The sequence below is a fragment of the Petromyzon marinus genome, chromosome 17 (genome assembly GCF_048934315.1).
Source record: "Petromyzon marinus isolate PM22_M1 ecotype Great Lakes invasive population chromosome 17, UKy_Petmar_22M1.pri1.0, whole genome shotgun sequence".
Taxonomy (NCBI): Eukaryota; Metazoa; Chordata; class Hyperoartia; order Petromyzontiformes; family Petromyzontidae; genus Petromyzon; species Petromyzon marinus.
Genome location: NC_133683.1, coordinates 21,486,879 through 21,511,298, shown reverse-complemented (window position 1 = coordinate 21,511,298; position 24,420 = coordinate 21,486,879). Strand labels below are relative to the sequence as shown.

The 24,420-nt window shown below is 40.2% G+C and overlaps 2 protein-coding genes across 10 annotated transcripts in view; one reads left to right on the top strand and one right to left on the bottom strand.

Annotated features, from left to right (window-relative positions):
- The window catches only part of LOC116943171 (protein numb homolog), a 35,501-nt gene extending 13,959 nt beyond the window's left edge, over window positions 1-21,542 (top strand). For 3 of the 8 annotated variants that reach the window (XM_032955782.2, XM_032955781.2, XM_032955783.2), the window contains 9 exons: window positions 1,530-1,698; window positions 2,664-2,738; window positions 5,258-5,332; window positions 6,718-6,858; window positions 7,475-7,682; window positions 11,691-11,996; window positions 12,821-12,982; window positions 15,260-15,388; window positions 17,656-21,542. In XM_032955782.2, the coding sequence (XP_032811673.1) occupies window positions 1,570-1,698; window positions 2,664-2,738; window positions 5,258-5,332; window positions 6,718-6,858; window positions 7,475-7,682; window positions 11,691-11,996; window positions 12,821-12,982; window positions 15,260-15,388; window positions 17,656-18,371 (1,941 nt within the window). In that variant the 5' untranslated portion in view covers window positions 1,530-1,569 and the 3' untranslated portion in view covers window positions 18,372-21,542. Of the gene's footprint in view, window positions 1-1,529; window positions 1,699-2,663; window positions 2,739-5,257; window positions 5,333-6,717; window positions 6,859-7,474; window positions 7,683-11,690; window positions 11,997-12,820; window positions 12,983-15,259; window positions 15,389-17,652 lie in introns of all 8 variants that reach the window. The other 5 variants (XM_032955784.2, XM_032955785.2, XM_032955787.2 and 2 more) reach the window with 5 other exon arrangements.
- LOC116943172 (papilin-like) overlaps window positions 18,617-24,420 on the bottom strand; it is a 63,820-nt gene continuing 58,016 nt past the window's right edge. For both annotated transcript variants that reach the window (XM_032955791.2, XM_032955792.2), the window contains one exon: window positions 18,617-23,614. In XM_032955791.2, the coding sequence (XP_032811682.2) occupies window positions 23,292-23,614 (323 nt within the window). In that variant the 3' untranslated portion in view covers window positions 18,617-23,291. The remainder of the gene's footprint in view (window positions 23,615-24,420) is intronic.

Here is a 24,420-nt window from a genome sequence, read left to right as displayed (position 1 = left end):
AGGACTGGTTCTGTAATCACTTGCCACTGATGTTCGCCATGGCAATGAATCTTAATCTGGTTATTGGGTTCATAGTGCAGTATGCTAAGTTGCTAACCACTGCTCCACCGTTTCAAAAAAAATGCATGTCTTCAAGACCATTTAACGAGCAGTATAAAAAAAAAACCATCTACTTTGTTTATACTTTTCTCTGGTTAATGTATTCTATTCCCTAAACTTAACATCAATTATGTTTAGATTGTTATTTTGCATTTGCACATTGCCTTTGTTGGAACTTATTAATTGGCTTAGTTCAATGGGCAAAAAAAGAATGTATCGGCAAGTGTGCCTTTAATGGCAAGAGAGATTGGTTTCTGGGGAGATGCGTGGGTGGCAAGTCTGAATGCTGTGTTCATTTCCTGTGTGGGAATGGGGGAAGACTATAAACAGCGTCACTGACAGGTCGCTAATATGGAGGGTGAATGAACAATCAGCAGAGGAATACTTGACAATTGATCGCTTTGGAATAAGATAGGTTTTTTGCTTTTTATTTGTTTCAAAACTATGCAGCTCTTTGAGATATGGCCTAATTTTTGTGTTAACTGCTAAAATGTAAAATGTATATTTGCACAAATGTATCTTTATATGTGGTTGCAATGCTATATTGAGAATGTTGAGTGAGCGTTATGGGGTATACATGTACAGCTATAAAATTACGTATATATAATGTTTTGTACCAGAAATGCAGAGACTAAGGGTCTCTTCTAAGCCATTACGAAATGAACAAAAGTTCATGTCACATTAACCTTTTTTTACTTCAGCAAGCGTTGTCTGTCACATCGCATTAGTACTTGTATATACCATTTAAGCAAAGACACAATTCATAAAGTACCATGGTGTATTAAATGTTCAGAATACAGATTTTTATATATGAACTAAAAATAACTAAATATTTTAAGGACTAGACATCCTAATCATCTTTGTTCAAAGCATGTAACTTACAATACCAGGTCCATCAATGGAACACTTTTCCAGTGTCGTATTTCCAACCTACCTGGTACAAGGCAGTTACTGGAATAATTGTATGCTTTAAGTTTGGTCAATAATGCTCCCGTTGATGTGAAAGTACATGTAACATAATTTAATCGGTTCCTGCAGATCAGTTTATAAAAGTTCTCATCCATTGTTGTTAATCTGTGCATAGCTGTGCTTTCGTAGAATCAAATGGAAGAATGCTGCCCAATATATCGCATTTTGTGCACTGATACAATGAAACGTTAACATTTGATAGTCGATTGCGTTTTGTGGCATTGGAACCTTCGAACCTTTGAACTTTGCACCTTCAGGTCTTCCCTTGCTGATTGTTAACTGTCCTTGAACATTTGAGAGAATGTAAATAATGCATGTGCACCTTGCAACTATCAGTCCAAATCATGACAGCAGATTTTGGTCTTTGATTTGAAAATGACAGCTTTTAAAATTGTCTCACAAATGTTAAATATGTACTGAACAACGTTCCCAATTTGTTGTGATGTTTTTTTTCCTTTAAGAAAACAAAGACATCAAGGAGCATTCTTAGCCTCTCCCAAGATGATGAACAGACTGCGCCAGAGTTTTCGGAGAAAGAAGGAAAAAGGTGTTCCAGAATCCAGCCGGCCCCACCAGTGGCAGACTGACGAGGAGGCAGTGCGCCATGGTCAATGCAGTTTCCCAGTCAAGGTGAATTACATTCGTCAGATCCAAAGAAACAAAGCAGACATCACCCCGCACCTCAGATTAACACGGTTGGCTGTGTACAGTTGTGAAAGAAGTTCAACATACATATATAGTGTGCTTTTGCATGACCACTGTCTCTCTTTAAGGAAAGAGTTAACCTTGTGCACATTAATTTTTTTGTCTTATAAAAGTGTCCAGCTTTTTGTGTCTCAGTGTTTTTGACATTTGGCTACCAGTGCCCTAATTGACCTGAGTTATGGGTATCCAATGTTTAATGTTCACCGATAGGTCTGAAGAACAATAAGGTTTATGACTGTGATGGACAGAGGCCAAAATTAATGATCGTTTTTATTGTTAGCTTTTCTGGGAGTGAGGTCAAGACAAAGCGGATGGGAAAATAACACAGGAAACTCGAAATGGATGTTGTGGACTAGCAATACAGTCAATTGTCATCACTGGTTCGTAGAGGGTGATGCATTTTTAGCACTTAATTCTTATTTCCAAAGGACAGATGGACTGCTTGTATGTTCAACTTGTTTTTCCAGGGTGTGCCTTAATATTTGATTCAACTTTTGTTTAATGAATTTCATTGGTTTCCTTTATCATTGTAAGGGAGGAAAACATAAATATGATTAAAATTACAATACAAAACATTCTTATACTGCTTTCAGATATGGTAAATGAATGCGATACTTTGAAGAAAATGGTACAATTCCTGTTACTTGCGCTTTTAAAGGTTGCAATTAAATTGCAGCAATGCAAAATAAAAGAACAATCATAAATTCCATTACCATCATTTTAATTCATTGCTTGTGGGGTGCGCGCACTGCATGGGCACAGAGCCGCATCTTCCGGCTGTTTGCCTTTTTCCACAAGAGTGAGATTTGCCTCGGTATCACCGTGTGCGTGTGTGCGTGCGTGTGTGCGTGCGTGCGTGTTTATGTGTGTGCGTGCGTTTCCTGGTGCAGTACCTTGGAGCAGTGGAGGTGGATGAATCAAGGGGAATGCACGTGTGCGAGGATGCCGTCAAGAGGCTTAAATCTGTGAGTCAGTCCCAACTTCGTGGGTGTGCGTGTGGAATAATAATTACTTTTTGTGCGTGCATATTTTATATATTTTTCTCTTGTGGTTGAAAACACAATATATGTTACACTTTTTTTATAATTATGAACAAATCTCCTTAATCTTCTTGGTTCTTTCGGTAAAGTCACGTAAAATGGAAATAAAATAATATTTTATTTTATTATGTTTTATTTTTATTATTTTATTTCCATTCTATGTGACTTTACCGAAAGAACCAAGAAGATGAATCCCTGCAGTTACGAAAGCTTTAAATCGAAAAATCTCCTTAAGTATAATGCCACAGCTGTAATTGTGAAATATTACAGTAAGTCCAAGTGGGGATTAACTGAAAGAGTGGCCATTATTGGGTTAATGATCTAGAGTCCATTGGGGAATTGATATGTGGGTACCATGAGCCTGGTTGTGAGAATATAGCTTTGCTGAATTAGATTGGTTACTGCTTGTAAGAACCCCAGAGCCAGTATAATTGTTCACCCAGCCATATGCCATGGCCTGACTTGGCATTTGTGGCAGCTGCTGTTGTAATCCCCAGCTGGTAGACCTCTCGGTTAAATGATTTAAAACCTGATTTTTAGTCTTCAAACAGAATAGTTTGGTTATTTAATCCATAATAACGTCGACAAATCCCTGTGTAACTTCCCTTAACGTTTGAACAATTATCCCAAAGGAGGAAATGTGTGCCTTTGTCTATACAATTGCCATTTCCTAGATGAAATGTTTTGCTATTGTTCAGAAAAGGTTGAAAATGCCTGCACTTTTCATCCATGATGAACACTGATGCATGTAATTAACTATTATTATATTTGGATATGATTACAAGTGAGGGCACATGGTTTACGATATGTGTTATGCGCTCTACGTTAGCAAAATATATCCATCACTTATTTTTTTAGGGAGCAGTGTACACCTTATGGCTGGTCCTATCCCTGAGTTGTAATGTGTGCAAATTTATCTGTCCATGTCGTATACATATTGTGTCCATTAATGATTTCGCATCAAACTTAGATTTTATTCCAGCTGATACAGGCCCATTTAGTTAAACATTCCTCTTATAAGGACGAGCAACCCAAGACTGCCAGCATTGGTGGCAGTTACAGAACATTGCAGAATGGGAATGTGAAAATGTATAAACTAACAAGAGCCAAAACTAAATAACTTATAATAAACATGCCACTTCAATCTGCAAACAGGCTGAAACATAAACTGTTTAAAATAAAATGAGAACCCTCTAAAAAAAATAATGTCACAGACATGTAAATAGACCATTGTCTCAGCTGTAATGGATGTCAGTTATAGCATTTGCAATTGTGACAGGTAGTCCTGAAGCATGGCATTAACACACATGCTAACAAATGTAAATTTGGAATAATAATATTGGTTATGAGGACATTCCAAAATGTGGGTTCTGCGCAAGGAGAATTCCCTGGAACTTGTCTGCTTTTTCGATCTAGGAATGGTCTACAGGAAATCGGAGGTCCATCTCTGGTTTCTTGGAAGTTTTAACAGTTAGAGAATGTCACTTAAATACCGAGATTATTTGGGTTGAGGAACTTTGTAGATGAAGATTGCCCAGTATGGATCTCAATGTAATTTCAGAAAGGTTAGATCAGCTTAGAGTAAAGCTCACAGTAGTGACTTTTTAATCCTGGCTTATAAAGTGAAAGCTAGTTTTTCTTCAGTTTTTACCCTACAAAGTAGATTAATAAGTTAAGCACATGCAGCTGCAAGGTTGCATACATACAGACATCAAAAATCACGGGTAAGATTTGCATCATGTTTATAAACTTTACTTGTCTGCCAATGTTCTTAACAAACCAAAACATGTAAGCTTGTGCTTGCTTATAGGTATGCTGAATCTAAATTCATGCCAGGGATGTGGTGTGTGTATTGCGTGTGTATTGCGTGTATATAGACGTTTCACTTTTAATTTGGATGTTTTTTTATGAAATATGCAAATTCATGTGATGTGTATATGGTATATTTAAAGTAAAAAAATGAAGTGTTTTCCTTCTAAAATGAGAGTGGGAAGGAGCTTAACTCCAGTGGTTTCCTTGTGCTGCTTGTGAAAGTTCCACATTCCTTTGGTAGGGACCAATCTCTCGATAAGACAAACATATCAGTTGATAATTTACACTTCGAAAGCACCTTGGTGGTACACTTTATTGTCAACACAGCACATTTCCCTGCAAGGCAGCCTTTGTTGTGACGTATTTGAAACTAGGTTTAATCTTCGAATAACCTTAAGACGTTGAATCATTGAAAGTCATGACTCTTTGGCATATGACTGACATGTGAATTCAGTAAATGGATTTACGATTTTATTCGAAGGAATTACATTATTAGTATGTTATGCACGTTAAAATGAATACAAATTCTCAAGTTTCTGTCAATAATCTTAGAAACAAAACACATTTCTGTCAGTGTGGCTCTGCAAATTATATTTTCTTAATGATGGCATGTTTTATCATTATTTCTGTAGGTCGGGAGAACAAAGGTGCGAGCAGTATTGTGGGTTTCTGCAGACGCTCTCCGAGTCGTGGCTGATCTGACAAAGGTAAATTATTGTGGAACTTGGAAATGGAAGACTTCAATTGCATTCATCAGTTTCGATTTAAAGCTTTCGTGACTGCAAGGATTCATCTTCTTTGGTTCTTTCGGTAAAGTCACGTAGAATAAGAATAAAAGAATAAATTGATAAAATAAAATAACACAATAATATTCTCCGAAACGTCGTGAGAATATTATTGTGTTAATTTATTTCATCAATTTATTATTTTATTCTCATTCTACGTGACTTTACCGAAAGAACCAAAGAAGATGCATTCATCAGGTTGAAGTTTGGAGCGGCTATACAATGTTATTAAATGCAATTGGTTAGCAAATGGTGTAGAGCCGTAGTGTGATTACTCTTACATTTTATTTTGAGTTTTATATATCTCACTCGGCTCTGTATATACACGGGTCGAATTGGTTGTGACCTTGAATTAATGGTCTGTATTTGCACATCACAATTTTTTTTTTATAATGTGAGTTTATAACCTATGACTCAATATAATTTTCCATTTTTATGAACAATGACACATTCAAAATAACAGATTCTTCATAGTCCTTTGGACAATATTAATGTATCATGCTCAATATATTTTAACACTCCTAAGCAAGTATATCAACTGGCATTACAATAAATTTAAGTAACTTTTTCTTTAGTAGCATACCAATACTACTGTTGGTGTTTGCACAAGTTAGAAGGTTATGCTTGTCAATTAGTTTAGTATATTATTTTAATACATAATTAAATAATTCCAGGAACAGAAATACATGTCGAATGAGTAATGACAACATATAATGTCCAATTAGTCGGTTTAATAAAAAATCTGTCTCCATATGTTATCTTAAAAAAATGCATCAGATGCATTGACGCTTTATTGACTAGAATGAATTTCTGCCATGAAAGAAAAGTAAACACTATTTGCTCTGTTTAGTTTTAGATTACTTAAAATGCCTATTAAGCTTTGTATGGCAAAGCAGGCTGGGCAAGCAATTGAGAAGGAGGAGCTTCCTCTTTGTGTTATTTAATGGCATCCGCTCACATGAGAAAGAATAAACGTAACCTCTTGCAAACGTAGGCCATTGTTCTACATAAAAATCACGTGTACTGCCTCAATGAATGGTAGAAAACAATAGCCAAAGGCTTTGTGTGTTGGCAAGTTACATTTAATAAATCAATATTGGTCCAATGTGCCAGTAACCCTTACCATTCCCAAAATGTGGTTGTATTACCCCATTGAATATAATGCATTAATATTTTTCTCTTGCAAATAGTATAAGCAAGCACTTCATATAAATATCATTGTCATAGCGCATGTGGTCAGCTGTTGGTATTTGTTGGTTCTCACTCTAGAATGTGTTTTGTTTATGCCTTCCACCCACTTGTTGTAGGATTTGATTGTGGACCAGACGATCGAGAAGGTGTCCTTCTGCGCTCCGGACAGGAACTACGAGCGAGCCTTCTCCTATATCTGCCGCGACGGCACTACACGTCGTTGGCTTTGCCACTCTTTCATGGCCGTCAAGGACTCTGTGAGCAGAATGCCTTAAGTGAATTGTGTGTGTGTGCCGTGAGCAATGTGTTTTGGTTTGTACTGGAGAAAGAAAGAAGGAAAAAGACCTTCAGTAACCCGCACAATCCCCGTGATTGACGTGGCATAGATCGGCTTTTATCCAGCAGCGAGTTGATGAAGGGTTGGAATTATAGTATTTTTGGAGCCTATAGGGCCGCTGCTGCACTGCATTTAGTCGATGAGCAGGTTGCACGTGGTGGGGTTAAAGTGTGGGGGGTTCGTCCTGCCACTTTCAATGTCTCACCAGCATGGAAGAATAGGCCAAACTACCCCTTGGTGGGACTCTCACGAGCTTCCTCTAGGGGAGACCCTTCCACTATCAGTGTCGTGATCAAGCACTTTTAGCGCTGCACCTTTACCTTTTTCTCAATGTGGCCACGTTTGCATTTAACACTTTTAATTTAGGTGAATAGATTAGTCGCATGGTTGTGGCCAGCTATTCCACAGCAAAGGTTATGCATTTACGCATGCATGTTAAAGTGCTTTCACACCGTACGTAGCCAACCGTGCTAAACGTTTCTGTAACGTTTGCCCGTCCGCCTCCCTCCCTCCCCGCCGTCTCAACTCCCTGACAGGGCGAGCGCTTGAGCCACGCCGTGGGCTGCGCCTTCGCCGCGTGCCTGGAGCGCAAGCAGAAACGCGAGAAGGAGTGCGGCGTGACGGCCACATTCGACGCCAGCCGGACCTCGTTCACCCGTGAGGGCTCTTTCCGCGTCATGACCGCCACGGAGCAGGCCGAGCGGCAGGAGGCCTTGCGGCAGATCGAGGAGCAGAAGCGTGCAGGTGCCTCCTCGCTCCCTACCTCTGTTGGCAATCTGGAGCGAAAGCACTTTATAGATGCAACCCAAATAACAGGCAGCACTTGTAGACACTTTACCTAAGCTGTGTCTCTCCGGTGTAGGTTTGATGCTTAATCATGCTATATTATATTTTATATATATGAAAACGAAGTTTTTTACTCGCTGGCGCGCGGGCGGGCGCGTGTGGTGGTGCGGCTCGATGTCACCCGCACACCACAGAGTATTGGGCCTGGTTCGTGTATCGCTGACGCCATATCTCTGCCCCACCCACTCTCCACACCGGCTCGTGTATCCCACGCAAATGCATGGACAGTGCTAGTTAGTCAAAATAAAAATCACAGGTGCTATTTAGTGACCTCTTCTCAATGTCATTCCTGTTCTTTTTAATATCCTTTTAATCGCATGTACATTGTTAACAACGGAAGACTGCACTAATTTCCACTGGTATGTTGTACTGCTTTGCTCTCACACTGACCAGCATGGTGGAGTATGGTCAAATAACCCCCATGACCCCCACGGCATTGGAAGCCTCTTATACAACAGTGGATTGACAAATAGGCATGTACTTAGGCATGTAACAATACCGCGATTTATTTATTAAAATGTATTATTTTCTTCAATATATAGCAATCTATTTGCATATAGGAATTGGTTATTTACGATGTTATCTATGCAATTCATTTTGATCAAACCTGTCTCTACAATCACTTCAAGTAATCATATTTAGCATGGGATGAACCATTGCATGCCTAACCTTCCTGAAGTGAATCGCAACAATCAAACTGACCATGATGTAGAATTATATTTTTTCACTAACAAAGTTTCAAACTTGTGTTGGGCAACCTGTGACACACAGCTTGGATAAGTATCTACTTCATAAGACATTTTGTTTTTGGGTTGTATCTTTCAAGTGCTGGCACTTATCTGCTGGCTGTGGCACTGGTAGCTTGGTGGATAGCTTGAGAATAGGTGTATTATGTAACTTGCATTGTAACCTTGTGCCCAGCAACACTTTTTTTATGAGAACAGGTCAACATCTTTTCATCTGGCCAAGTTCCCAAACCGGTCTGAGATATATCTTCACATGTTCAAACCAGGAAATTAGGTCATGCTCAAGAGACCTGAGACTATTAGCCTTACTTCCTGGTCTTCTGTAACCATTAACATTTTTATGGGGAAATGAGAACTGCATTACTTTGCTAAATTTGAATGAATGTATGGTAGGTCACATAACGTGTAAAATAACTTATGATCCTGATAGAGATTGTTCATGGCAATGATTATTTATTGAAACAAAGCCGGTATATCATGAAATAAAACTTACTGGTATCTTTTGAAGATTACTGTTAAAGGTCTTGGTTTGCAATTATACCAGTAAAATATGTTTAAAATTGTAGCATGGGATTTAGCAGCCCTGTTAATACGTTCAGCATGTATATGTTATAATTCCTGCATATGTTACATTTTCATGCACATTTTATTCATATGTAAAATTTTAGCCATATGCTCTCCTTCTAACATGAAATTGCCATCATTCACCGGTGCATATTGAAATACGTGGATTTCAAGTTAAACATTACCAGAGTGAAACTGTAATTTGCTAGTGGTGCTTTGTTTTAACTAGAAAATTCTGCACTGACCATACTTTATATATATTTTTTAGGAGGCCAGTCCTGTATATTTCTAATAGGGGTTTCTTTGTTGTACTTTGCCCTGCCTGACAAGTTTAATTCACGGAATACCATGGAGTATGTGTAATGAGTATAGGAATTGCTTTCATTTTGCAGAAGTTTTCCTCTTTGCATCTCAATTAGTTGACTCAGTGCAATGTCTTTTGGCTGCAACCACTGATTGTAGGAACAATGTACACAAGTGGCAGGGAAGAAAAGTTTTTCAAATACTAAGGCTGTAATTTATTTGCAAAAGAGTTTTTAGTTTTACATGTAGCTCATGATCACCTTTTTATGCCTTCTTTACTCTTAGCTTGGTGTTTTTATAAACTATCGCAAACATTTTGCTGATGGCGAAAACATCAGCTTTGTTCTTATAATATAACACTAACAATGATATTAATACCATAAATTGGGTTGCCTGATGAATTTAACTGGCTGGTGACCCCACATCGGAAGTCCAGCTGACTGATGGATTTTCTGCTTGAGTACATGGAAGGAATGTTTAAGGTCAAATCTCGGTAGTCTGCTCTATACCCTTTGATGTGTCAATCAGATTATGCTGATGCTTTGTCCGCCTGGCTTCTCACTGCCAAGCGCATGATCACAAATGCAAGGAGCTGGATTTGGCAACATTTTGCCCTTTAATGTAATTTAAATGAAGTACATTACTATTTTTTTATGTTTTCTGTGGCCAGTTAATGAGGACCCTTGTTCGTTAAAACTTAACGTGGGCTACACAGTAGAGACATCTATGTTTACTTCGTCCTTCTCCCACACCTCCGATTAGCATAGTTGGCTACGTACGGTGCGAAAAAAGTACACACATTACCTCTACAATCAGTTCGCACTCGAAGCATAATGTAAATGGTAGTATAGAATGACAATCGAAGCAGATTTTCAAAGTGCTTTATTCGTGTACATTATCCATAGCTTTTAGGGTCAGCAGGTTGCTTTCTTGTCAAACCTACATCTCTTCGTGAAAACCCTCTAGAGTTGATGTATAAATGAATTCTAATTTCTATTTGGATTAGGTTTATTTTGGGTAATTTGTATTTGTTACCTTGGCTTATGAAAGTAGTTTGTGAAATGTGTAGCGGTATTAATAGGACAAGTTTAACAACACCCTTCGCCACCCCTTCCCCACCCCTCCCAACCACAATTAAATGCATGATTGCAATCTAGATTTGAAGTTTTCGTGACTGCAGGGATTCATACTCTTTGGTTCTTTCGGTAAAGTCACGTAGGTATAAAAATTAATTAAATCACGACGTTTCGATTGCAACGCAAACAATCATCAGGTGGGGAAACCACAGCAAGAAAATGTTTTGCTGAAGTGTGAGAGAGATACCCCTCTTCTTACCTATATAACCTCTTACCACGGTATCTCTCTCCCACTTAAGCAAAACATTTTCTTGCTGTGGTTTCCCCACCTGATAATGATTGCTTGTGTTGTGATCGAAACATCGTGATTTAATTTATTTTATTTTTATACCTACGTGACTTTACCGAAAGAACCAAAGAGTGCATTATTGCAGTTCAGGGTTGTGATTTAATTCAAAGTAAAAATACGTAACCTTTTGGTGAATATAGCATTAGTCCTTTTAAGGGTCCATGAACCTATAATATACAACATATAAACACTGTTTGGTAGGAGGTAGAGAGAATGGTTGTCCTCTAGAGTCTAATCTTTACCAGTAGTTGGTACATGGTATTTATAACCATTGGAGAAGAGCTCTCAACAATCACTCAAACATGGTGACACTTGAGACGATTTTAATTGTCAGCATATGTTAGCGCTGCAAAATTCGTTGCTTTACTGCGATCCCACATCTATAAGAACACATGATCTATGCTACCCACTGTCGGCCTGCATTGACCAGCATGGAAAAGTATAGCCAAAATACCCAACAAGGGCCCACACAGTTTGGGGAGGCCCCTTTGTCATCAGTGATTTTACACGTGCACAATGGTCTTATGAAAACTAAAAGCCTGGCTTAAATGACAATAGATGAAGGTGCACCAGCTGCAATTGCTTACTCACACCACTGCTGGCAGAAGGGCCTTCATTAGAGGGAACTCTGCTCTTGGAAGAGGGGTGGGGGAGGTACCCACACTTTACCCCACCACATTGAAAACTAATTTCTTCAATTGAAGACTCATTTATTTAGAATTACTTGTTTTGTTTTTGTTTAGGTTGTCCTTCCCCTGCACCTCCGATTAGCACGGTTGTCTACGTACGGTGCGAAAGAAGTTCAGCATATACATACATTCATTACTACAAATAAACTATAGATTTCCACTTTTCTTTTTTATCGCAGCCGGTGTCGCTAATGGGCACGAAAACGGTGGTACGGGGGATGCAGTGGTGGTGGCGGCGGTGGCGTCATCAGCCCCGATTGAAGTTGTTAATCAGGTGGTCTCCAGCGGTCCGTCGGATGGGGGCAGCGTCCTCGCCATCCCGCGCCGGCATGCCCCCATCGACGAACTCGTGCGGCAGGGTTCCTTCCGTGGCTTCCCTGCGCTGCTGCAAAAGAGTTCGCCCTTCAAGCGCAACCTCTCGCTCCGCCTCAACGACCTGCCCTCCACGCTGCAGCGCAAGACCGACTTTCAGCTCCTCAACAAGGGTGAGCGTTTAAAAGTGACTGGCACGTATGTATGTATGCGAGTTGAACTTCTTTTGCACCGTACATTGCCAACCGTGTTTCTCGGAGGTGCGGGTATAGGCATAGCAGTTAATGCACATGCGTGCGACGCGTACATTTCAATAGTTTATTAGATCACGAGTTGTAAGTATACCTGGGTTTTTTAGACCACAGATGGTTGATTGGATGGTGGTGGTGAGTTTTGTGCAATTGAAAGGTTTACAAGGGTAAGTGAAAGTGTTGGTGTGTTGTGTGTTAAGCTAAATGTGTACGACTGTGCATGTGTAAATATGAGTGGATGTTTTTGTAATCTTGTGCCTCAGAATAACTGTGGGGGGCAGGGAAGTGGCTTGTCTTGGAAACGTGTTTAACATTACTCCTACATTTGATTGTAGTGTTTTGAAGTTACGTAAAATGTCATTTTAAGCTATGGTATATGAATGATACTCAGTCATGACTTGCTGTTTTTGCATGATAAACATTCACTCTTAATATTCTCTGCTAGATTTAATGGTAAAATACTGGCCTTTAGCATATATATCTGCCTTTGTTACCACTTTTCCTATTATAGTAATTTTACAATTACACTACTAGTGTCCCAGTTTCACATAAAATGTCGTGCTATCATGAGTTACATACCTATTAACTGTGCCTAAGTAATTCTGATGAACAGACAGGTTTTTGAAGTTATGGGCACAACATGTATACATTTGTGTGCTCCCTGAGGGTCATTTTGGAATCGTGTATAATTTTGTGGTGTATAGTAAAGGTATTAAAACTGTTGAACCGTTTATTGTCTTTGGCAGTGCCGGAGGTGGAATCGCCAAACAGCCCCGAACCGCCCAGCGCAGACGGTATTCACGCCCTTTGCTCCCAGATAACGAGCAGCTTCCCTCCCGCTGAGGATCCATTCTGCGCCGTTCCCATGTCCCGGCCAAACGTTCCTGGTGTGGCCACCCTGCCTTTAGGTTAGTGCCACCCTGCCTTTAGGTTGGTCCCACCCAGGGATATCCAAGCTGGTGCCCACAGAATGTAGCTGCCTACATGTCTACATTTGTGGCCCCTCCCAGCGATTGGCACCAGCAACATCTTTACTATGAGCAACTGTGGCAACTTAATATGGCGTTTGCAAAGTGTGGTGGTGGTGGGGGGGTGATCTGTCCAGACAATAAACACGAGTTTGTTGAAAAGTGTGTTTGGACAATTGGCTACAGAGCACACAACTTTAAGGTAGTCATGCGACTTGGGTTTTGTAATCTAATTGGACATTTTTAGTTGCCCACATGTTCATTTTACAAATGTTGTGGCACCCATTGCCAGTGACACCCTGAAATTGCCTTTAGGAGGTACCAGTGCTTGTTCCCGCCAGGCATTGAATTGGACTGTAATAGGAAAGTCAGAGTTTCCTTATTTGGCTGTTAATATACATTTTGACAATCTGTCCCAATGTGAAATAATTAATCCACAAACACTAAACTAATAGGTGAGTGATGGAGCACACAAAATAAAGGCTACATCACTTACATGGCTGGCTTCACTGTACATTGTAAGGTGGGAAGGTACATGTTTGTGAAACCTAACAGACTTGTTTATGTTAATGAATTAATGTGAGAACAGCATTCCAATGAACTTCCATGACTTCAGTTGTTGCTAGTCTTTGCAAAACAATTGAATGTTAAAGCTAAAGTTTGATTAATGTAGAATTTATAGCTGACAGAAATCATTTCCATTGCAGGTGTGACTGATAAAACCGTCTGTTAAACCTTTGGACCTTACCTTTATCTCTGCTTGCCTTTTGCTTAAGGCATTTTACGTACTGTGCGTTTGAAACAATGTCGCATGTTTATACACAGTATTATGTAGGCATGTATGTGACGTAAAAAGTGAATCCTAGGAAGTTTAATTAATAATATAAATTACACACTTTAATTCCGGACTTTGTTTACATAGATTAGAACTCGTGTGATAGTTGGAGATACATTTGTGAGGTGCATAGCCATCAAATGAGGTGGTCTTGCTTAAGAGCAAAGGGGAATGGGCCTATCCAAAGTCCCATTTGGTGAGACGCTGAACTATTGAGGTAGTGAGCGCCCTCTGCTGGACCAGCTGGTTTCTTCTCCCTGGCAACAGTTCACATCGTATAGAATAACGAGCTGCGTTGTATGCAAATACGCCGCCTTGGGATTTGTGTGCTGTAATTTTTTTGTTACACCGACACTTGAGAAGCCTCAATTAAGGAGACGGCAGTGCACTTTTGACGCATTTTGTTTGCTACTTGGGATTGTGGGGTTGGGGCACTGGCATGCAATCCCAGCAGGTGCATTATCTTGCTTCCACTGCTGCCCAGCCATCACACTTGATACATTCAATTAAAGTGCAGCAACATTTAAAGTGAATATAAGTGTAGCAGGTTCCAGGTCCTTTGGATAAAGTCATAATGAATGTCGGTAAAATGCTTAATGATCAACCACTCATGTCTGGGTTATAAATATTATTTCCAAAATGAAATTGCTCAGGAGAAGAAAGTGGTTGGCCAGCCTTTAGGTGACATGCACCGTACTTTATACAGAGGATTTATGTCGCCAAACAGCCACATTTCTGCACCGCTGTAAGCTGCATTGCCTTAGATGTTTCCTGACCTATTGGCCTGGACAAAAGAGTCATTCTCACAAGTTCATTGCTCATAAGTTATCGGTTGCAGAGCCCTGGCTGGGTATAATACCATACATACATAATTTTTTCACCATAAGACGAGATAACATTGTCAATTACAAAACCATTCGTTATTATATAAAACAATAGTGCCAAAATAGTTTATTCCAAAAATATACAAATATTTGTCAGTTCTAACGAAATGAGTTTTCAATCTAGATTTAAAAGTGCATAGGTATAGTGGCTTCCTAATGTAATCTGGTGCTCTTGCCTCTATTTCTAACTTATGTAATCTTAATTTTACTGTTGGCTGACAAACACAAAACAGACAGCAGGTAATCAATATTTATTTATCCTGGAGGAATCCGATCAGCTATGAAGCTCTTTCACAGACGTCCAATAGTGACAAATAATCTGGGTTTATTTATATCAAAGCCAATCCTTTAGTGTAATAAGACAACCGGGGGGGATGAGTGTGCTGTACACGCTAGTGCACAGGGAGAAGTTCATAACCATTTCTCCTGCTGCAGCTTCTCCGTTTTACCGTTGCCTCTTTCATTTTAACTGGCTTTGCAATTTCTCGCTTGTTCCAGCTAACACCGTGCCTTCCGCGTTTCCTGTAACCAACTCTAAACCCCCCGTTTCCCCGCACTCGACCGTTGCACCCGTGCGCGACGTCAATCCTTGGAGTCACGCCTCCTCTGTCACTGTCGGTACAGCAGGTAAGTTGTGCCTGAATTCCATGCTCCTTGGCGTGATGTCTCGTCTTCTATTTATCCAGCTTTCTCGTGAAAATGTCTTAAGAGGGTTTGCTGACAGTCGTCTTTGATGCTTTTTCAGTAGCAATATGTAAAACTCTGCAAATGTAGCAGATAATTCACTTCAGTATTTGTCATAGACGTATCTGTAGCATTGTGGCCTAATACAATTCCATTAATTAAATGTGCATCCTGTTGCCACTACCAATGGCAATGTAAAAAAACAAGTTCAAACGAAATATCTTGTACAATTTTGATTAAAAGCTTTCGTGACTGCAGGGATTCATATTCTTGGTTCTTTCGGTAAAGTCACGTAGAAGGGAAACAATAAAATAATAAAAATATAAAACAATAAAATTCTCACGACGTTTCGACTGCAACACAAGCAATCATCATCAGGTGTGAAAACCACAACAAGAAAATTTGAAAAAAGTGGCGTTTTTTTAACGTTAGCACCACGGAGAGCGATTTGGCAGTTATTCAGATGGACGAGTCCATCTATGTTCGGAAAAGAGGAGGGGGGAGACGAAAATAATGGATGCGGTCTGAAAGCCACCGTAAGCGTGAACAATCAATTGAGACCCGAAATGGTTTATCAAATCCTTCCAATGATTGCTAAGCCAGAATCCATCTTCTCGGTTGGAATTGTCTCTGTGTTTGTATATGTGGATAGCCTCATAAACGAATCTCTCATGGTAGCCAGATGGCTTGCAAAGAACCGCTGTCTTGGAGAAGTCAATATCATGTGAGCCTACTGAATTATAACAGTGATCTGCCATGGCCGAGGTGTTGGTCCTATCGTGTTTAAGGTCTGCTTTGTGTTCACGAATGCAGTCCAAGACATGTCGTTTGGTTTCTCCAATGTAACTACTACCACAGAGGCAACTTAGTTTGTAGACACCAGGGTACTGTATGTCCGGAATCCATCTTTTACAGACGGAACCAGATCACGGATTTTAAGTAATGTGTTGAATCGGACCTGGATCTTGTGTTTATTCAAGATTTTGGAGATCTTTTTTGTGATCCCCGCAATGTAGGGTAAAGAGATGGTTTTGAAAGGCTCCTCAAGAGGGTCCTTCAGTGAACTCAAGCACGTACACCAAGCTCTTAAGGCTAATGGTTACTCCGACTACACCTGATGATGATTGCTTGTGTTGCAGTCGAAACGTCGTGAGAATTTTATTGTTTAATATATTTATTATTTTATTATTTCCCTTCTACGTTACTTTACCGAAAGAACCAAGAATATTAATATCTTATTGCTACTTTCCCTTTTTTTCAGATAGTGTGCTTGTAGTCGCAGGTGGCTCGTAAAAAAAAGGTTGTGTGTGGCCTCGGGGCCAGAGTGAGCAATGCAGTGTGCATACAATTCAAAACATGACTAACATGAATGTTGGTGCCCACCTATGAACAAAACAATATACTCTTCCATATGCAGTGTACTCGAATTAGCTTTGTACAGAAAATTGGTAATTTTACCGACAAGTGTCATTTTTATCATTAGACCTCCTTTGCCAGTACCAAAATATAATAGGGTTTTTCCCCTTTTTTCTGGCAACAAAACTGAAACCTTTTTACAAGGATTCATGTCTGCATTAACCACAATACCTGCAGCTAAAATGCAAACGAAAAACATACTATGATAATATGTGGCATTGTCCTTGAAACTGATTGGTCCACACCAAGGGACGGCTTTCTTTTGAGCCTCGACCCAATTGGTGCTCGACCACGACGCCAAAAGGCGTCATCTGGTCGCCATCTGGTCGAGCACCAATTGGGTCGAGGCTCAAAAGAAAGCCGTCCCTTGGTGTGGCCCAATTAGTTTCAAGGACAATGCATATATTATCATAGTATGTTTTTTGTTTGCATTTTAACTGCAGGTATTGTGGTTGATGCAGACATGAATCCTTGTATAAAGGTTTCAGTTTTGTTGCCAGAAAAAGGGGAAAAACCCTATTATTATAAGTGTCATTTTGTTTGTTACTGTCATGATTTGACAGTTTTTTTAAATGAGCTCCTAACTCTACAAACTTTTTGAGCAAACACTGCAGACAAGAAGAAAAACCAATGAGAGGTATCCTCAACCCAGGTTAATTTAATGTCATGGCTGAAAACGCGGCAAGTGCAGTGACATGGTGGTGTACTCGTGGCACATTTTCACTGTTGAGTTAGAATATGGAACTCATCTTCTCCAACCATGTGGTGGGGCACGTGTGTTTGTGGGGGCACAGGTACAAGCACCACTGTGGGACCGGCCTTCAACCCCGGACACCGGAGAACGCAGTCTGAAGCAGAGCGGTGGCTCGATGAGGTCGCCAAGTCCACGCAAAACCAGAAGCAACCACATGGGCAGGTGCTGCCCCCCGGGGTCACGCCACCCCATGGCCTGTCCCCTACGCAAATGCAGCCTGTTGGGTCATTGCCAGGTGGGGTACCCTCTGCTGCGTTTGCCATGCAACATCATCATCATCATTACCAGCCAGTGGCGGTGGCAGCAGCAGCAACCTCTTTCCCAGGCCACTTTACGGTGAACGGTGGTGGCCAGCAGCAGTACAGCACAGGGCCGACACCCAGTATGACGCCCTCGCAGATGGTGGTCAGCGCGTTCACGGTCGCAAGTAATCCCGGGGCGGCAGCAGCAGCGGTGGGACAGCCCACACAATCTCTGTCTCAATTCAACAGCAACCTCAACAATTCAACGCAGGCTGCTAAGCCCAGTTTGCCTGCCGGTGGCTTCGGTGGGAATGCTGCGTCCGCCTTTACAAATGGCAATGGGGTTTCGGCAGGCGAAGACCAGTTTGAGGCGCAGTGGGTTGCGCTGGAGACCAGGCATAAACAGCAGCAGCACAATCCCACTCAGCAGCAGCAGCAGCCGCAACGCTTTACCCCGTCTCCGACAAACCCTTTCAGCAGCGAGGTTCAGAAGACTTTCGAGATTCGCATCTGATTATACCGTTTCCTTACCCTTGGCACTCATGTCCATGCTGCATCAATTTTTAGTTCCAATTTTCTTAATTTGCTTAAAGCTTCTCTTTTAAAAGAATAACAGCGGCTTGGGATTTGTAGGTTCTTTAACAGTTAAGAACATTAAGGCAGTAGAGAGATGATAGAATGGCACAAAACCTCTGGTATTATCAAACAACAATTACAATTGTCTTAAACCGAAAAAACCAACACACACAAACCCATATCTTAAATGATGACATAGCACAGTTTTATTTTCTTCGTGCCTCTTGGAAATGCCATTGTAGCTTTTGACAGAAAGTGCTGTTTGTTTTATAACTGTAAAAATAAATGTTTCAAAATGGTGCAGCGTTAAAGAAATGTTAGGATGCCCAGTGACCGTTTGGGGTCGGGTGAGTTATCAGCCATGGTTACTTATTCACAAGTGTGTGTAGTCACTAGATATCTTTTTTACAGTTCACGGACATTGATCAATGTATGATAGCAAAGCCTGTACTCGCGCAGGGTAATGCCTGCAATTATTGCAGTGCAAATGATACATTCGAGTCTTCTCATATTTTTCTTATTATTTTAGAATTTTTAATTGTCTGCGTAGAAGCAATGAATGAGTTATCTGTAAAATGTAAACAAATTTACCAATTTATACACCAAACTATACCATTTGTCAAAAAAATGCCGTTATCTTATTATAACTGCAGAAACATGTCCTTGTGTAATTATATAATGGGCTTGGGATAAATTATAGAATTAGCCTTCTCTACTGTTGACCTTTAAACTTAGTTAACATAACCTGACCTTTTCATAATTAGATTGACAATGATCGTAGCATGGTTATTTATATACTGTATTGGGTGTCATAACTATTTAATTTTCATTTACCCTTCCCATCAGTAACTTTTTAACACTCGCTTTATACTTTTTAAACAGAGGTACAAATTTATCACAGCTAAAATTAGGCCTATTTTAATAAAAATGTTACTTTGGACAAATGCGTTTAAAGGGCATGGCCACTTTGGTTTGTGTACGTGTATATATTCGCCTAAAGAAAACAATTGAAATTTATTAGATACGCATTATAATGGGTCTCTTAACATGGTCTGTAATTACATTTATTGCAGTTTTTTTGCTGCATCTTATTTTATTAAAGTGAAATAGACTATAAATTTAGCACTCACACTTTCTTTCTGGGTAATGCAAACAGCTTTGAACAAAAAGTGCATTATTGCAATGAAATGTTTCATTTACTGTTCATAAAAGAAAAGAAAAACATTGTTCAAATGGATATATGAATGAAATAGTATATTTCTCTTTCGTTATAGCATTTACATCTTTAGCCATTCATGGACATTGCAACAGTGGCGTGATAGTGGAGGAGGGATAAACAGCTTAACACATGACATGCTGTGGCCCAGTTGTTTCAAAGTATAACAGGGTCTTGAGAAAAGAGTGTCTTGTCCATTGAAGGTTCCACTGCACCATGCGAATGATCGCTGGCAACACAAAGCGGTGTGATGCAGGCAGGCGGAACACGGGTGCGTACGAGTGCACAGCCCATGGCGCTGCGCAGCTGTAACAAGGGGAACTTTGACACAATGCAGTCCGGGTGAACATTAACCCCTTGTTGATGGAGACCCTTGTTCAGTGTCATTAAGAGAACGTTGTCCAACCTACATGGATTTATTGGCAAGCATTGTCATGATCGTCCCTATGCTGAACACGTGTGTGTGTGTGTGTCACGTGAAAAAGCGCTATTTTTACATCTTAATTTGCCAAAATGTGAAGTTAACTGCATAAACTACTGAGTTAGATTATATATGCAGGTGATGGGATTGGATGAGCTTTATTTCTTGTGTAATTCTACAGAATATCTTGGTAAAGGCACTGCTAGTGTAGTTTTATAGGTATAATGTTCATGCAGTGATTTTTAGGTTTGCTGTTGTGACACTGATGACAAAGCCGACGCTAAAAAAATATTTTTATGAGTGTGATTCTAAAACGTACAGCGTATATGTGCCCGATACAGTAGATTTGAGGTCATGTGGGTGTTTAGGTGAAATTGCTAACTTTTTATATATTTTGATACAAAAATATATATCCCTATAAAAAATGTCAAAGGCCTTAACTGCTGTATGTGGTACAGTCAGTTGCAGATTAAAATATTTCTAACTTTGTTAGGACATGATTTTAAAAAAGTTTGTCACCAAAAAAACCAACCTAAAGTTTAACATTTTAACTATTGTGCTGGCCCACGGGTTTATAACACGACGTTGTGGTGACATACACTTAGAAACTTGAAGGGTTATTTGGATGTCCATTGTATTTCAGGTAAGCCAATTGTGTAAATCGTGGATATGAAATGAATTCATTTCAAATCGGACACTGAAATCTTACAATTTCAATACACGAATTTTCTACATTCTAACAGGGTTCCACAACTTGGCAGCAGAAAAAAATATAGGTGTTGCATTAAATTTCGTTTTTTAATCGAAGAGATGTTATATGACACACCGTTATTGTTCGCTGGCTTTGTAAAGACCCTTTCACACTAGTCAAGTTGTTTTCTTTACATGCAATGTGTCGTGGAGACATTTTCAGTATGGAGCAAATTAGACTTGTGTGTGGCATTAAATACTGTTTTATCCTTGGGAAATTGTGATTTCAGACCGCCTTTGATGAACTGTGTCCTGGCTTTATGCCGTTGGTGGTGGCTGGCCATGTATTGATATCTGCATTGCACGGATTTTCGGAATTCCATCGTGCACCGTTTTAGCTTGTCCCAAGTTGCACACGTTACAGGCCACAAATCTTTCTTTGCTCCTGATAAGAGAACTTGCCAAGTGTGTGAAGGCCTTATACAGTGTTTTTTTACTCTTACCTCGCCTGTAATCAGTTAATGATACTAATACGATGGATTTTATGTAATACAAGAATCGATGTTTATAAAATGAAACGTACTGCTGTTTTAAAATTGCTAAATTGAGACAAATCCTAGTACCCATGAGTTAAAATCGTTTTTCAGCATTCTTGTTAAGTATATCATACAAACCACTTTGCGTACTTTTATGGGTGCATGTGCTCTTACAAGCTTCTGTATTTAATGGCAAAGTATTTAGAGCAGTCCAGACATTCAAAGAATAAACAACTTTGAAATCCAGTGTACTTGTTTCATGTCCATGGTTGAAATTAAATAAATGTATATTTTGCCACTTGTAATTTGTACTCTGAGCTAAACCTCGGCATCTTACAACAACAACGCCCGGTTGCTCTTGCAAATCGTTGATACTATGTACATACACTCGTCTGAGGCCTTGTTCACTTTGGGCTTGTGAGCTTGTGGTGATCTCATTAGTTTTGTTGGAGTGTGAATCGCAATGAAAGCGTTTTTCTTCACCAACTTTGGTGTTGAGAAAATGCGACCACCAGGTGGCAGTGTTAAAACACAACTGAGTTAAGGACATGGAGTGTCTTGCATGAAGGTTAAACACATTTTACATTACATTTGAATGGTATTGAGCATGCATTTTTTTAAAAATAAAAGGCCCTTGTCCTCCGTTGAAGAAAATCCTCACCTGCGGATTTCTAGAACAGGATGTTTCAACTGGAAATGTGTCAATTTCTCCACAGAAAGTTAAACTTTGGGAAGGTGTGCAGTGGTTCTTTTGGTAAAGTCACGTAGATAGAAAAAAATAAAATAAAAATAAAGTGAATAAAAATATCACGACGTTTCGATCGCAACACAAGCGGGTCGTCATCAGGAGCAGGGAGGGCAAGCTGTTTATAAAGGTTTAGAGATGGGCGGGGCAGCTAATGTTAATGTAGGAGAAGGCTGCGATACCGGCAGTAGGTCTACACCAATCAAAACAATGCACCTCGCTCCACACAGCCACGCTGCTGACGGTGGAGGTTGACAAGAAAACACAAATCGAGTCATGACCCAAAGTGGTTGGTGACATATTTCCAAGTCAAAATTTGGGAAGGTGGTTGAACTATACTGGTGATGAGTTGTTTGCAGAGAGAGAACTCTTATCAGCAAAACAATTGTGGTTTTCCCACCTGATGATGATTGCTTGTGTTGCAATCAAAACGTCGTGATTTATTTTATTTTATACCTACGTGACTTTACCAAAAGAACCAAAGAGTATGGTTTCCTGCAGTCACGAAAGCTTCAAATCAAGATTGAACATTGGTAGTGTTCGCTAAAATCCTTAACGTCTCGGGGTGTAGTGGTGGTAGTGCAGTGTTTAGCGAATTAACACTTTTATCCTGGCGGTCCCAGTCCCAATTCCCAACCATGGCTTTCTGAAATCTAAACCAGTCCTGGATAGTTCCTGTCCGCCTTCACCAACCCGTAATGACCCATTGCATAAGTAAATGGCTACAAAAGTGAAATGTGAATTGCCGTAATGTTGGGAATACTGTTCATACACTGTATTTTTACCATATAAATAAGCAATGTTTATATACATGTGTATGTATGTATGATCTAATGTCTGCCTTGGTTTAAGTTTAACTTGCACACATTTTTATGTTTTGTTTCTCGTAGAGGGAGGACAGGCTCTGGAAAAGCATTGCAGCTTTTGGCTACTGACAGCGAAGCGACTGAATTATTGTTTCCGATTTCATTTTATTGGCTTCTTTGACCCTTCTGGGAAGCCTTTCCTAAGCTATCTCGGCAGTCGCGACCTGAAGTTTGGGAAAGTGTCACCGTTATAAATTCTACTTCTATATTTTTTTTATAACCGTGATCCTTTCCACCTTTCCCCCTCCTACAAAAAATATCAGCTTTCACATTGCATTTACTGCTCAACTTAATACAGCAAGCCCCAGTATCTCTTTGGTCCTCGGTGATTGCCCTTCGTAGCCGAGGGTCCGTTTCATTCGAGCAGTGACATCCATTGGGCCATCAGGCTGCCCCCGAGCGCATGGCTCGCTGGCGAGTTGCGCGTCTTGACGGCGCGTGCGCGGTGCAGCTGGCACAGCAGAATCTCGTGTAATATGCGTTGTGACACAGGCTGGCCTGCACCACCAGTTCACAGTTGGCCAGCTCTGGCCGGTCAATGCAGGACCTCTCGCTGGCAGTGCTGGCGGTGCCCAAGAGCCCAGCAGACGCATCGATGGCGGCACCACCACCAGCATCACGAGTATCGCCACCACCAGCATCACCGAAAGAAGCACCGTTGACGATACCACCACCACCATCACCACGAGGTACAGAAGCAGACGTGTCTGCAAGAGGCAGGCGGAGCGACGGAGAGTTTTGCAGAACAGGAAATAGAAGTAAGAAGCATGAGAATTTTTGCAAACGTGACCCTGCGTTGTTACGCAATAGCCTCGGCTTATTAATGCTTTTTTATAGTCGTGCATTTGAATTAAATCACGTGACTTGGTGTTTAAACAATCTCTTTATTGCTAAGTGCAGACTTTTCACAAACTTGTAAAAACAGTAACATGCAAAATTAAAACTACCTATGATTACACAAGTGTATAAAGTAAAAAGTAGTAGCTACAACATGAAAAGCATGAGTGTTTACCAGCATTAAACTGTTAATGGATCCAGTTTCACAATTTGGCCCCAAAGGTCTGCAGATAAGTTTTCTGTCATAATTAGCCTTTACATCGGTTTAAAAATGTGCATAGGTATTTGAAAGTTTAGGAAACTTTCAAGGTTTTCCCATTCCAAGACATTACTAATGCTCCACCACACTTAGCGGTTGGGCTCAGACATTTTTCTTTCGCAGCACGTGCAGTGTGAAGCAATATTTCTACACCCCCTTCCCAGAAGAGGTGCAGAGATTCAAATTCTGAAACCACACATGGTTTAAATCCGCCTCATGCAACGAAGCATATATATGCATAAAAACATTGTACCAAAATAATGGCGAAAATTATTTCGCCGTTAAAGTTTCGTGTTTTTAGGGGTCAATGACGTGGGGTTTCACCAATATCAAGTGCAATTCTGTCGTAAAACTGCACCATTTAATACACCAATATAAATAAACTTTGCATGCAAAATTCTCGATTACCATTACCCA